The sequence below is a fragment of the Ceratotherium simum genome, chromosome 32, assembly GCF_057802395.1.
Source record: "Ceratotherium simum simum isolate JZ-2026a chromosome 32, ASM5780239v1, whole genome shotgun sequence".
In the NCBI taxonomy this organism is placed as follows: domain Eukaryota; kingdom Metazoa; phylum Chordata; class Mammalia; order Perissodactyla; family Rhinocerotidae; genus Ceratotherium; species Ceratotherium simum.
In genome coordinates, this window is record NC_141931.1 from 18,818,196 (window position 1) to 18,834,386 (window position 16,191).

The following is a 16,191-nucleotide window of genomic DNA, read 5'->3' on the forward strand; positions in this document are numbered from 1 at the left end:
TTCTGTTACAATGTTTTTGATGTCTATCATTTCTTTTTGGTTCTTTCTTAGAATTTCCATCTCTCTGCTTACATTACCCTCTATTTCTTACATGCTGTCTACTTTATCCACTAGAGGCCTCAGCGTATTAATCATAGTTGTTTCAAATTCCTGGTCTGATAATTTCAACATCCCTGTCATGTCTGAGTCTGGTTCTGATGCTTGCTGTGTCCCTTTCAACTATGTTTTTTGCCTTTTAGTATGTTTTATAACATTTTTTTGATAGCTGGGCATGATGTACTGGGTAAAGGGAACTGTTGTAAATAGGCCTTTAGAAATTGGCAGCAGGTATTGAGGGAGAGGAAGTGTTTTATAGTCCTGTAATTAGGTCCCAGTCTTTAGTGAGCCTATGCCCCTGGACTGTGAACTTCCCATGTGCTTCTTACTTCCCCCCACCACCCCCCACCCACCTTCCACAGATAGGAGAGGATGGCTAGAGCTGGCTGGAGTTGGGTATTTCCTTCCCCAGGTCAGTTAGACTCTGACAACACCCCAAGAGTTTAGGCTCTGGTTAACTCATTTCTCCTGAAGGCAGACCTTGTTAAGAACAGAATACTCAGGCGTATTTCAAAATGGTTCCTTTTCCCCTCTCCCTGCCAGGAGCACAAGGGGAATTTTCTGTTATATTGTCTTGAGAACCTGCTAGAGATCCAGGAGTTAAAACTCACAAAAATGTCTCCCTCCCCACCCCCAAGGGACTGGATCCCCTGGAGTTTTTGCCTCAGCCTTGTCCACACTGAGCCTCCTACGATTCACAAATTATGGTTCAGGTTTCCCTGTCCTCGCACTGGTTGCCATGGAGGTTGCTGCTCTGATAAGTTGTGATTCTCTATATTTGCCTGTCAGTCTCTCCAATTTAGGGGCAGCATTTTGCCCCGTGACCTCACTTCTCATGGAGCTAAGAAGAATTGTTGATTTTTCAGTTTGTTAAGCTCTGTACCTGTTGTTAGGGTGGAGTGGCAACTTCCAAGATTTTTACATGCTAGACGAGAAACCAGAAGTCTATCAGTTTAAGTTTGAACTAACTCCCTTCCAAACATTCAACTGTAGAAGCTGGCTTCTTTCTGAAACCCAAAGCACCAGTAAATATGACAGGATATCATTTATACTTGATCTTCGTTGTAAATATATAGTTAATAAAAACTTGCTGGCTTGCCATGGTTCCTTTGGGGGGGGGTGAGAGGATGTGGAGGAGTGGGACAAGTTTTCCTGTACTTAGAACCTCTATATTATTTCTGACCTCTTACTGCGTGTTCTTTCTATAAGTCATTTTTAATTTGTTAATATACGATTTAAAAGCCATATTTTAGTGTAATTCACTTGAAGCATCCCTTCTGTCCTTGCACACCCTGGACATTTTCCCGGGAGTTCACTTCCTACATAGGAACTCAGTTCAAATGTCACTTCCTCAGGAAGCCTTCCCTGACTGTTGTCCTTTCTCTAAAAATACTTATCTCAGATTGAAATTGCACATTCGTGTGATTATTTGATAAATGCCTCTTTCGCCTCACTAGGCTGGACACTTTATTAGTTGACGGCAAGCACTGGATCTGGTTTTGCTCACTATGGAATCCCCAGTGCCCCAAGCAGTGGTTGGCACTTGGCATCTAGTAAATACTTGTTGGATGAATGGATGAATGGATGAATGGAAATAAACGAATGAATGAGTAAACAAACCAGTTTCCTCATAGCCACACGCCTTGGCACATAAACTATTGCTCTCCTCTCTCTTTACCTGGCCACTATCTTCCAACTCTACTTAAATCCAGTGAACTATTTTACTCCTGTGCAGAATAAGAATGGAAATGTAAGTAGAGATGATGATGCTCTTTTAAATACTTTGGCATCCTCTCCTGGGCTCACGGGAGGCTCCACTCATTCTTGACACGCGGCACCCTTGAGCCTAGTTCTGTATTCACTGGGCATTTAAATGCCAATTTCTCTTCAAATTGCTGGACCAGGAGAGCCCATAGCCAGGGTAATAGAACCCTAACAGCATCAAACTAGGAGTCACGGGGCCCATTTTCTCATTTCTTCACATTATTTATCAGCTTTTTAGTCTTGGACATACCACTTACATCTTTGAACCTTAGCTTCCCCAGCCATAAAAGGAAAGTCATCAGCCCAATTTCCCACCCCGCAGGATTGTTCTGAAGGTGATTTGCAAACTGTAAAGCAGTCTAAACAGTTGTTGTTATTTCTTAACACTACCAGCCAAATGGAGGTGGGAGGGACTGGAAACAAGCTCTAATACTGAAATCCAGGCTCTTTGCACCAGACCTGGGCCTGGGCCTTCAGGCAATGACTCGGGTAACTTACGCCTGAAGCCTATGAGACGAGGGAGGAAAGATTTTCACAATAACTAACACAGCAGCAAACTCCTCCTCCATGCTTCCTGTTTGCAAACATTGCTCATGTGATGCTTTTCTTTCTATATGGCCATCATCTTATATTTTCTCACTGACATTTTGCTCTGTTGACATTATTAATAGACGGTTTCCTAAAAACTACCAACCCTAACAGAAATTCATCAGAGCATGAGTGTACAACAGAAAGGTTGGGGGCTGGCCAGTCTTCAGACTTGATTGTGAAGTAGGTGAAGCTCATTTGGGGAATGCTCAGCCCCTCTCATCCCCAGCCTCCTTTTCTCTCTGTTCCTGGGGCCTTCTCTACACCAGCTGCAGAAACTTACACTATTTTCTCAAACATGCAGTGGGGAAGGATGTAATGTCGTTATTCTCATCAGGATATAAGTGATCCAGGGGAAGTAGGTGGCACCCAGAGACTCTGATTCAGTGGGTGCTGGCCTGCATTTTGCACAAGTGCCCTTGGAGAGTTGACTGATAGATTCTAAGTGCCTCAAGGGCAAGAACCACGTCCACTTGCTCTCTGCTGAATCCTTGGCAGCCAGGACAGGACTTGGCTCATGATGGGTTTGTGGGTGCTTGATAATGAGTTGTTGACCGAGGGTGCCCAGTATGAGGAACCACTGCATAAATATTCTTCCCTTCCTCTCCTGCCTCCCTTGCAACTCTATAAATGTGTATCGTAGAGTATCAGTTTGCCGGGCTGCCATAACAAAGTACCACACACTGGGTGGCTCAAACAGAAATTTATTGTCTCACAGTTCTGGAGGCTACAAATCCAAGATTAAGGTGTGTACGGAGTTGGTTTCTTCTGAGGTCTCTCTCCTTGGCTTGTAGGTGGCTGTTTTCCCTGTGTCTTCTCATGGTCTTCCCTCTGTGTGTATCTGTATCCTAATCTCCTCTTCTTATAGGACACAAATCACATTATATTAGGGTCCACCCTAATGTCCTCATTTTAGTGTAATTACCACTTTAAAGACCCTATCTCCAATAGAGTTGCCTTCTGAGGTACTGGGGGTTAGGACTTCAACATGTGAATTTGAGGGGACACAGTTCAGCCCATAACACTTAGCAAACTTATATAGTCCCCTAAGGTTTTAATCATAGGATGTTATCTGTCAGGCTGGATGTGGGGGAAGTGTCTTGCAAGATACGAGGCTCTTCTGGAGACTGTGAAATCCTTCCCAATAGGCAGCCACTTATAAATGGGACCACTCCTAAAGAAACAAACTTTTCTCCAGAACTTTTAGCAACTGACCAGACAGCACACATGTTGTAAGTGTGGCTACAACAATGATAACGTGACATGGAATGCAACACGTGAAGCATCAAGCAATAGTAGAGAGAAAGGGGTGATTCTTGCAGCCATAGGATGCTAATAGCATATAGAAAACTATTTTCATAAGGCAGACTCATCATTTGATATTTCACTCATTTTTTTGTGGGATTTTTTTTTAAAGGAAAATAAACCCTCTGTAAATCAGAATGTTGCAACCTAATACGATGGTTCAACTCATAAATGTTTTTCTTCAGAGTTCATTTGGAAGCATTTCAGACAGATTGTTAGGATTATTACTTTCTGGGATAAAATCATGGTTTTTTTTCAAACATTTCTTCCTCAACTCATAACCTTCTTCTCAGTAATATTTTGCATGTTGCAATAAAACATCAAGGAAGAAAGGGAGCCTCTGTCTATTTTTAGATTAACGCATTTGCCAAACTCAAGGAGACTTATCTAAGTGCCTGCTTCCCACAGACATGAGCTGTTTTTCCAGTGCCAAACGCTTAAGCCAATTTCATAACCCACTTACAAGTCAACATTGCCATATTTACACACCATCTTTAACCCATCATTTTACGCATTGTCTTTAATCCTGTCACTTCTCTTAAGATCCTCCTTATACAAAGGTGAGCAGACCCTGAGTGAGTCCAGGTGAACAACCATACTTGACAACCCTCATTTGTCTCTAAAACACTTGTATGCTGTGGGAAGGGGCTTAGCAGAGATGGAGCCAGGACAGTGATAAGTGACTGGAAGAGATACTGTGAGCTGTGAGTATCAGCAATGCCAAGACGGGATCCAGAGGTCTGTGGATGATGAGCTCAGGGAGCTGAATCACGGAGGTGAGCAGGTCTGATGTCCAGGTCTGGTTATGCCAGGGAGAAAGCCAGAAACTGGCTATCCCATAAGAGAGACAAAATGAAACCCAAACCCTGCAGGAGCATAGCTGACTCAAGAGACAAAGAAGAGTCCTGGATTGTTATCAGAGCAGAGAAAGCGCAGTCGTGCGACCCCAGTGAATTCTACTGAGCTCTTGGCTTTCTCATCTGGAAGAAGGCTTCACCTTCACCTGGAAGACTTCACCAGAGATTTGGCAATGAATAGCAACTTGTCCAGAGTCATTAGGAAGCCAGTGGAAAAGTGAACTGGAATTTAGAATTCTTAAATTTTTACACTCCATTCAGTAATTTCCACTTGAAATAAAACACTGCATTTAAAAGAGGGCTTCAGAGATGTTAGAGAGATTCAACGATAGACAATTTACAAATTGAAATTGGCCTATAGGTACACAAAAATCTGTACACCAATGTTCATAGTGACTTTCCAAAAACCAGAAACAACTTAAATGTCCCTCAGCCAGGGATGGATAAACAAACCGTGGGCCATGCACACCATGAAATACTACTCAGCAATAAAAAGGAGTGCACTGCTGACACATGCAACATCATGGATGACTCTCAAATGCACTAAACTGAGTGAAAGCAGCCAGATCCAAAAGGCTACATACTGAATGCCTCCATTTATGTGACATTCTGGAAACAGATTAGTAGATGCAGGGAGCTGGGGTGGGGGCTGGCTTGACTACAAAGTGGCATGGGGGACATTTTTGGGTGGTGGAATTGTTCTATATCTTGATTGTGGTGGTGGTTATACGACCACATGGATTTATCAAAGCTCTTGAAACAGGATACTAAAAAGGATGAAATTTACTCTGTGTAAAATATACCTTAATTTTTAAAAATTTTAAGAGGAGAAAAAATAGCCTGTAAATATGCTCCTGGGAGGCACTGCGGTAAAAATAGGTAACAGCTAGACTTTCTGGGTTTAAAACTTTACTGTGCCACTTACTGTATTTAGCTTCTTTGTACCTCATTTTAAAATGGGAATAATTAAAGTATCTACTTCATGATATTGTTGTAACAAAGGAATTAATATATTTAAACTGTTTAGTGTTAGCTTTTGTTCAATACTTTGCACCATATCCTCAGGATAAATTCTTAGAAATGCAAATGCTGGGTCAAAGGTTTGCATTGTCATGTTTTTTAATTCCAAAATAAAAAAGGAGGTGTCAGATGGTATTTTCAGCAACAGACTTCAACATTAGTGTTTCTCAAGAAGGTGAGAGAGTCAGAAGTGGAGAGTAAGAAGGTGACAGGTAAGAAGGTAGAAGAAGGCTCACAGCTTATGAAATGTGGGCACCTCGGGGGCCACAGAGACTTGCCCCATGAATGACTCTGGGTGACTGTTTAATCTAATACTGTCACCACTCTTCCTCTTGTCTTCCTTTCTCCTAGGAAGTTTCCATTTTCTCTCTCCTCTCTGCACCCTGCCCACCTAAGCCCTAACTTCAAATCCACACTCAAAACAAAGCTGATGTTTTCACATAGAACTTCTTCCAACTCTAAAATTTCCTTCATAGATTAATGAAATCAGACTCTATAGCCCAAGTACCACTCTAGAAGCTTGGCTCTTTGCTTCATCCTCATTCAAAAATAACAATTTGGGGGAAATAAAATACAAAACGGAGGTGTAATACATCTCCTATTTTTAAGGTTATTTTTTCTTGCCAACTGATCCTGCCTTCATGCTAATGCCCCTTTTTGAATCCTTAAAAGTACTCAGTTGTTCCATCAAAGGCCAAAAGGAAAATAAACTCTGTTTCTCAGGCAATGTGAGGTGATAACAAAGGACCCCAGCGTTTGGAGAACAGTTTTTGATTAAGGGGAAAGAACCAGTTTAGTCACCAGATATTTCTCCAAGAAAAAAAAACAAATGGCTAGTTGTCTTTGTATAAAGAAAGACAAAGGTTTTTGTGTGTTTGTTTTCAGAATCTCCTTTTAAGAAGTTTCTATAAGAAAAGAAATGTTAGATAATGATATAAGACTTATGTCAAAGTGAGGGAGCAAGTTTGCAGTCATGAATCCAAATATCAGCACCAAAATTTCTTTGTCTTCAGATCATCGTTTAAATTCCTAAGCATGATGTAATTATGCAAGATTTTTTAAAAATAGTGTGTCTATATACATATATGTATATGTACATATATGTGTCATTACATATATGTATCATTACAGTATATAACATTATATACATATATATATATATGGAAACCACATAGTGATCAAAGCAAATCACATATTTTGGAAGGACAGATTGGTTAGAAACACAAATCAGCGGATGAATTCTCCTCCCCTAGAGAAATCTGATAATTTAAGGTCCTGAGCATAAATACTTCTGGCGTTTTCCAGCAGGCACAATACCAAGGTGGTGTCTCAAAAGACAAACATACTTTGGTGGTAGATAACTGTTTTCTTGGCCTCTGAACAATTGTGGCCACATTCTTGTGAAGAAAATTGTGGCCTATTTTGCCGGTTGTTTTATTTTTCCAGAGTAGGAAAATTCCCACCCTAAGGCAGAGGAATCAAAGTTTTTAAAGGAAAAGTCCTCTTGCTCATGACCATCATGAGGATGTCTCTCAACTTCTCATCTATAAAGACAATCTAGTCATGATGCAGCCTCTAGATTACTTTCTAGAATTTTCTAGAATCTGGAGTCTCTGTGTGTTTGTGTGTGTGTTTCTTTCTCAACACTTTACAAGTACAGGTGCAAAAACCCAGCAGAATTTAAGTGCAGTTTGCATTAGCCTGTCTTAATAACTGTCTTATTTCCTTATCTGTCTCATCTCTTGTATAGTACCTTGTTGTTACTTTTCCCTGTTTTATAGGCATTTATAAAGTCCCGGCCCTGTATCTGGTACTGTGGATGAAAGGATTGTTTTTTTCTTCAGTTATTTCAACCCATACTATTCCATAAAATATTTGTGATTTAGGAACCTGAAGAAAGATTCCTGCCCTGGAAGGGCTTACAGTCCTATTTTCTTTACCATTTCCAGAGAATCAATTCTTAAAGTGCATCTGTTATTTATAAAATGTCTAATCTTAGTATATAAATATTTCACCTTATTTGGAGCCCAAAACAAAGCACATATTTCTCTTGAATCAGTTTTCCTAACAGAACTCTCCTGTCTGATGTCGTGTCAACAGATATGGATCAGGCCGAGGGCCACCTGTGCCACACTTGTCTAAATATTGGAGCCCGTGATTACACAGGAAGAACAGAGTTCATGTTTCTTCAAATCGGCAGCTCTTTTTCCTCTGCCATAGCAAAAATGCACTGATATGCTGGAAGAGATGAATGTAACAGAAAAAATAAATATGAAAATAGTTGAAAAAGTTGAAATTCTGATATAATTTTAAAAATTGGCAGACTTAGAAACTTTGGCTTCTAGCTTCAAAGATTTAAACCCTTGGAAAAAACTGTTTTATTCCATGAGCCATAGTTGGCCAAATTGTAGCCCTTTTCTTAATGTGTTCTTTCATCTCACAAATACAGAGTAAGCTCCTTAGATGACCTTCATTTGACTTATGTGAACACGAGCATACACGTCTTTTTAAATATGGAGCTTTGGAGCCCAATTCTGAGCCTATTTTCTGAGTCTGATTCTGAATCTATAAAACATGAGACATTTCAACTGTGGTTTTAACCCTGAAGATTTTTGAGTCCATTTTTAAAAAAAAAAAAAAAACATTTTTAACAAGAATTATTGTGTCTTAGGTTGGGTTCTTCCAGAGCAGACATTAAGACAAGGATTAGAAAACAAGCAGTTTATTGAGAAGTGGTCCAAAGAAACATTGCTAAGGGAATAGGGAAGAGAGACGTGGAAAGGAAAGATGCAATAAAAGATGATTATCAAGCAGGTTGACACTATGGGTAACTATAGCTGGGGAAATCTTGGAGACAGGGAAGAACATGCTTAAGCTGTGTTAGCTATCGTCCCTAGTTATCATCCAGTTCCCATCCCTCGTTGGCTGAGGGCTCTGGCCAGGGCACTTCCAGCCCTCCAAGGAGAATCATAGTAGCTTACAGTCTGACGCTGTTCCTGTGAACGGGAAAGGTGAGTACCGAGGGACTGTGGCTACAAATCATTTTCCTGTGCGAACTCCATTAAACCAGTTAAATTCCTTGATCGCTTTTCCATATGACGTGGCCAAATCAGTCCCCCCCCCTTTTATTTTTTCATTTTCACTTCTGTTCTACTAGAATTAACCGATTATAGTTTCAACTGTTGTAAGTTTTCTTCCGTGGCCGTTATTTCCACCAAGTTCAGTTTACTCACGTCTACATCTAAATTTCACTCTGCAGATTTAGCCATCGTCATTTTTATTTTTGTTTGATTGCATCCACCAAGAATAACCATTATACATTAGATTAAGAAAAACGGAGTTTTACCTATTTATTAGCCAGTCACTGAGATCATTGCGAGCATTGTCCCTCAAATAGTCTACGATTGCTCTACTGCCCAGCACTGCCTTATCCCAGCTCCACCTCTTCCTAGTTGCGTGAACTTTAGTGAATTTATAGGTTAGCAACCTTATGCCTCAATTTACTCATCTGCACAATTCTGCTAATAATAGAGACTTCCTAACTTCTTGTTAGGAATCAATTAAGGGTAAATCACTTAGAAGAATTCCTGGCCTAGAGTAAGCGTTCAGTATGTGCTATTTATTATTATCATTGTTGTTGTTATTTAAGATCATTATAGTGTTATGTCAATTATTTCATATACTACTGAATGCTTTTGCCAAAAGTATACTCACCATCAACAGTATTCATAAAGAGCAAATGGTCGTGTCAAAATGACAGTCAAAATGTCCCACCTCGTGGGTCATAATAGTTGCCTCATAGGGTTGTTGCTGGTAGAGAAATAATAAAACAGTATGTGTAATGAGTTTGGTACACAGTAGGCGCTAAGCACATGCTTTTTCCATTTTGCTTTCCATGAGATGTGTGCCTTGAGCCTGGAGGATAGGAGAAATGGTGTTACGATGAATTTCTTACGCATTCCAGAAAGTTGGCCTTCCTAAGTCCAAAAAGGTTTGAGATCTACTGATTTATGTGTCATGTTGAGTTAGTTGTAGTGAAGTTCCAATATCTTTCCAAAATGTCTTGAGAAAGGTGCGATTTGCTATTCTTGTTTTTGTGACTCACTCTGCCATCAGCATTTCAGGTTGCTCTAGGTGCTATTTATGATTATGAGTTTAGATTGTTTCTATGAAGTTATGCTTGTGCTTTGTCCTTTTTAGATCTAATCGTGGGTGCATTTGGAACAGGAAAAGTAGCTGTTTACAGGTATGTGGTTGGTGGTGTGCAAACGTTCTTCTGATTGTTTCTCATGCGTTTCCTTTTGTTTTTAGTTTTGCCTTAAAGAGTGTATCCCAACTATTTATTTTGGGGAACGTTTAGATGCTCTTTTTAAAGTCTGGATGAATTTCTGCTCTCGATTTTTTCCCCTTCTTTCATCCCTCTTTCCTTTTGTTCTCATACCTCATGACCACATTTCCAGCCCCCACTATCATAATGTTAAATAAGATGTGAATCTTAGCAGAACTTATACAATGATGCACTTTTTAGATGTTATTATATTTGAATTCTTTTCTTTGCTTTGAAAATGCATTAATATGTGCTTATAGAGAAGGGGTGTGGGGTGGGAGAATGTTAGTGTTTACCAGCACTAGGTTAGGGAATAGAACATGCCAGGAGTGGGTACCCTCCAAAAGCAAGTATTGAACAACAGTTCAAACATGACAGGTCTGGATTCTGAGCCTCAGATTTTCCATCTGTAAAATGGGGGTAATAATACTTACTTTATAAGGTTATTTTTTAAAAGGATTAAGTGAGAATCTCCATGTAAAGTACATGAAGCAGTAAATAACTGGTAGGCCATTGATGCTAAAAAATTTTAGGTTCTTCTTTCTTCGTACAAAAAGTTTTATAGGAATTCAAGACACTAGGTCAGGATATTGAAATAAAAGGCAGAGACCTAGGTCAACTCCCAGAGAGATTCTAAAGTTGGGTTTCCTCAAGAAAGTAAGATTTTCTTCTTCATCAGTCCTACCACATACCACAAACCATACTGGTTTGGACTAGCCACTCTCCACTTCAGGTTATAGAGAATCAGATGATTGAAACTCTCAAAGTATCTGAAGGGGGGGTGTGTTTGTGGTGGCCATGAAGATGCACCACTCAGAGCTGATGGTGTGAAACTGACTCACAGTCCAGCTGCTACGCTCTGAACCCACCACCATGTTGGCGCCATGGCCATGTTTTCCATGAGCTGCTCCCAGCCAATTACTAGAGACAAGGGAATACAAATAAAGGCCCATTTCTGTGAGACGTGGAGCTCCTATAATGGGCAACTTTGGCTCAGGGACTCCCCAGTCCCCTGGCTGGAGCTTCCGTACTGGATCCTTTTTCCTTCCCTTACTCCTTCACGGGAGGGATCAGACCTGCATCACAGTCTGACAGCAGACTCCCAGCCTCCTCCCTCCCTCCCTTTTTCCCTCATAGGTGTTTGCCCTAATAAATGTCTTGCATGTCTAATCTTGTCTTATGGTCTGCTTTTCCAAGGACTGGAGCTAATACAATCTTGAAAACAAAGCTGTGTAACAGACTACCGATAAATAGCGTAAAGGAGTTTAGGAAAATTCCAGGTGGGCCCCATTGTGGTAATCGTGAAGTTGTTTAAAGTAGTGCCCTAACAACATGCTGCCCCAAGGCGCAGCCCTCCCTCCTGTCAGAGGAAAACTTACACCTGGCAGCATCATTGCACCTGCCATCTGGAGACTTGGCTCCCTGCTATCAGAGCTTGGAACCAAGCTTTAAAAATTGCCCTGTTCCCTTTCCCTATGACTTACTTTCTGCTCTGGTTAACCTCACCTGGGTGGTTGGAATTGCGTTTACTCCACATTAGTCCCTCTCCTCAAACTTGGCTGCACATTAGCATCACCTGGAGGATTTGTTTAACGTTCCAGTGCCTGGCCCTCACCACAGAGCTCCTGACTCTCTTCATCTGTGGTGGGGCCTTGGCATATTACCTATTGTAAAGGTCCCTGGGTGCTTATATTGTGCAGTCAGGGTTGAGAACCGTTCTCCGTGTAAAGTACAGAATGATTCTGTCAACTTATTCTCATGTATTCAGTTAAATCTGCAAAGCTTGGCTAGAAAATTATCAATCAAAATAAAAAATCATCAGCCAATAAGGTGAGAAAATTTGCAAAACTCAAATACAGATGCAAGTGACTGTAGGATGGTGTATTTCCTCAAATATGAATATAGATATACTAGCAGATCCCAGAGCAGCATTTCATAGCAATATCGCCAAAATACGCTGAGCCTGCTCCATAAACAAAGCAGGTTTGTGAAGGTGGCTTTGCTTGACGGGCCCACAGCACCCTTTATTTGTATTCGTGAACTACCAGATGTGTCTTGAGGTAACTGGTCGAGTCTGGTGCCCACCTATTCATGCAGTGAGGAACATTCTTGGCACAAAGGCTGGGAATGTTGGCAGTGGTGTGTAGAAGTGGAGTGGGCTTCTGCCTGTTGCTCGTGTGGCTCATTAAAACCCTGTGTTTTCTCCCCGCAGAGCAAGGCCGGTTGTGACTGTAGATGCCCAGCTTCTGCTGCACCCGATGATTATCAATCTTGAAAATAAAACTTGCCAGATTCCAGAGTCTATGACTTCTGTGGCCTGGTGAGTTAACCTAGTGCTTCCCAAACTCTGCTGCGGATTCACATCACCTGGGGATCTTGTGAAAATGCAACTTCTGGGTCTGTAAGTCTGGGGTGGGGCCTGAGACTCTGCATTTCCAAATTAAGCTCCAAGAGGATGCTGCTGTTGCAGGTCTGTGTACCAAATTTGAGTAGGAAGGAGTTAGTCTTTCAAAAAAAAACAGAAAGTATTTATGAGGCAGTGCCAATCATTTGCTGTCAACTTATCACATGAAGACTGCTTCTCCAATCTACTGGCTCCAGGTAAAGTGAGAAGCATAAAAATCATTTGGGAAAATTCCCAATGAAACAAGTCTTGGAGATCTCTTAGATTCTTGGCATACTAAAATAAATATTAACCAAACTGAAAATCTAATAAAATACCTTGACTTTTGCATTTGCGTATGCTGATGGATACCACTTTTCAGACATATATAATGTCCTTTTCTTTCAATAGTCAAGTTTGGATTAAATTACTCGGTTTCCTGTGTTGAAAACAGATGTCAGTTTTGTAACTTAGTATGTACAATTAGGCAGAAGGTAAACATAAAAATAGAGATTTTTGTGTCTTAAACTATATTTTTGTGGCCATGATCTCATCATCAGGAATAGCGGTAGAATTATGGTTCCTTTGCCTGGGCCATAGGAGAATATGGCTTATACAGCTAGTGAAAGTGTTTCTTCCGAAATCTCGCCAGTCCATCCAAAGGGATGACGAAATAGGACTTGATTGTAACAAAATTCGAGAAGATGCCACTTTGTTTCTCAATATGAAGGTCCTTAAGGCTCAGAAGTCTGTTGTATTGCATAATGCCAGCAGGGTATATCCTCTGAAAAATCAACAAATGCTTGGAGTGTTTGGGATTTGCCCTCATTTTCCAGAAGACATGGTCTAACTCAGACAGTATGTTCGGTTCCTGAGAATGTCAGAATGCAGATCACACCAGTCCTCACCCAAAGAAGTTATTTCCAGCCAGTTTCAGAATGTTGTTGATGGCCTTTTGACAGGAGTTCATGCCAGAGTCAAAGCCTTTGAGGATGGAGCGGGGGGGATGAGGAGGACCCTGAAAAATTCTTTGAAAAACATTCTTTGCTGGGATCTCCCTGTTTGAGGAGCTGCCCTCTCTTTTAACTGGCTTTTGAAAGTAGCTGGGAAATGCCCTGAGCACATTTTTAAATGGTTTAAAACCATAAAATGTTATAATGAAAACCTGATCTGAGAAAATATGGGAAAGAGCCAGCATCTTTCCTTAGCCTGGCATGATTAAATGAACATGAAATGAGCTGTGAGAGCTACTGGAGGATGAGGATCAAAACTTCAGTATTTCCCCAAAGAGTCCTATATTGACACATTCATAACTGAGTGGATTTCTAGATTGAATTCTTTCAAGCATATGTGTGTGGCTTACTCTGGTATAAAATGTTGTTTTGAACTAGACCATTTTTTTGAAGAATTTTTAGTTTTTTTGAATATTTTTATAAAACAAGTATTTTTAACAGATTATGAGATCTGGTTTTATGGAAAGAATATTACTTTTTACAAGAAAATGTCTTTCTTTTTCATGACCCTTTTTCTTGTTGCATTACATCAGATTATTAAGATAAAGTGCAATTTGTTATATGGGCAAATGTATATATGTCTTCACAATTATTTATTTAATTCTGTTGCATACATTTTCTGAAAGATGTTTCATTTTCACATGCAAAAAGTTTGAATAGGTGGTTCAGAGTATTAGAAGATGAAAAGTTAACAGCTGGTTCAGTACAGAAGGTGTTTCTCTGATACTTTTTAAAATTATTCTATTTAGCTCAGTTTTTCCAAAATGATTGAAAGGCATTTGTTAGTTTTCTTTCTGTAATTTTTGTCTATGTTTGGTATAACCTTGTATTGTACATCTGAAAACCATTAAGTAAACTCTAGAAAATACTTCTTTACTTCCATTGATGTGAACTTCTGTATCTTTCAAATAGCTGTGTAGTTTTATAAAGTATCTGCTACTGGCATTTCTAAATTTGAAAAAGAAAAATAAAGCCAGCCCAATAAATATTAATATAATTGTTATTAACCAATTAGAAAAGTAAAAACTATTTAAACATTTTCATTTTATAAATGTAAAAGTCTGTAACTATCCACTTTTAAAATCTGGAAAAACCTTTTCGGATATGCCTAACTTTGCGTAAAATCTGCTGTTTGCTATCATTGAAATAGGATTGAATTGGTTAGATGGGAAAATGAGTTGCTTTGTACTTTTAAATCCCATTTCACATTTATCTCGTTCTTTCTCCATCACGCATGGCTATGAATACTGTTACATCCCAGAATCATTATTCCACCCATTATTGCATTGGGGTGGGACTAGCGTCAGAGGATTTGCAATGTATTGTCCTGCCTTCTGACATATCAGAAGCACTATAGGCAAACAGTTTCATTTAGAATTTATGTGATGAGGGGTCTGAGTTGATTTAATGTTTTTTTTTTCCCAATCAGACCAATTCATATTGATTACAACTATAAATTCTAGTTTGAAATTTTACTTCTAATTTATTAATAGTTCACAGCTTTCCCTCACAACTCAAGTGTACTCTATAATTAGGTGTAGACCTGTGAGTGACCTAATTCTCTGATATATAAAACACATCATGTATATGTGTGTGTGTGTATGTTATATTATATTATATATGTTTTTTTAAATTCAAAATGAATATTTCAGTCCACTACTATAAAATTTCATGGTTTTCTTTTTAGATGAGAACAAGACTCTTGCAAAGTTTTAACTTGGCAATTCTTTTCTGCTAAAGACGTCTATAAACTGGCAGGTTTAGGTTGAAGTGCTGTTATCAATAATTCAGTAAGTTGTAGTGGTTATGTTAAACTTGTATGAAAAAGATAAAGTCATCCAGTTAATGATAACAGAAAGGGGAAACTAAGAAAGAAAAATAGAATTACACTGACATATAATTCATAAATCCTGAGTAACCCTTCAGCTGATAGTATCATTTTCCAATCAAATGCCTTCTCACAAAGAGGAAATAATGTTCACATTTATAGCTTTCATTTGTTCCTTTTTCAGAAACTTTATTGCTTTTAAATTGTGTTTAAACAAAATACTGTATCTAAAATTATTTTAGTTTATATATGTTGATAATTTCATCACAAATAGGAATTTGTTTTATAAAAGCTAATGAGCTTTGTCTGTGATTTTAAGGCATGATCAAGTACCTCCAAAAAAGTTAGATACAGAAAAAAATTCCAATTTTGAAAGCCAGACCTGCTACAAAATTTAAAGATGTGATTAGCTATTCGTCTTTTTTGAATAATTCTAATTGGAGTAGAAGTGGGCTGGAATCTGTGATTTCTCTGGGGAAGTGGTACAAATACTTGCAATAGCAGAAACATCTCAGGAAACTTTTGGCTTAATGGCATGTGGCAAATTATTTACCCTGAAGGGAGACATTGACTGAGGTCACAGTAGATAGATGAATCCCAGATGTGACACATTTTCATTATGTTTGACACAGGAAGCTGACGCATAATTAAAGCATGATTAGGGATTACTCACTCCTTTTGAATTCTGTAGAAATGTTCGCATCATACTAGAGTACTTTACTAGTAAAAACATTCAGACTGTCATTAAATCATACTTAAGTATTTTCTTCTATTTTTACTTTCTTAGAAATGTGAAAAGCCCCAACCCTAATGCTGGCTGCTAGGGCCTGATATTTTTAGGAGGGAGGTGAACACGTTCAGCCAAGTCAGGCAGAGACAACTGGTCATTTTTCATTCCCTCCACGGCCACAGTATAGGCTGAAATGTAGCTCATCTTACAGCCATGGCACACATCTCCCTGGGCTAGTTTAGGGCACGTTCAAGGCAAAACTATTAAATGTCTCTTGTGC

General features: G+C 39.3%; 1 protein-coding gene across 2 annotated transcripts in view; it reads left to right on the forward strand.

Annotated features, from left to right (window-relative positions):
* Positions 1–16,191, forward strand: part of ITGA8 (integrin subunit alpha 8) — a 163,284-nt gene that overhangs the window by 80,376 nt on the left and 66,717 nt on the right. For both annotated transcript variants that reach the window (XM_087420790.1, XM_004425338.3), the window contains exons 14-15: positions 9,831–9,876; positions 12,170–12,277. In XM_087420790.1, coding sequence (XP_087276916.1) covers positions 9,831–9,876; positions 12,170–12,277 — 154 coding nt within the window. The remainder of the gene's footprint in view (positions 1–9,830; positions 9,877–12,169; positions 12,278–16,191) is intronic.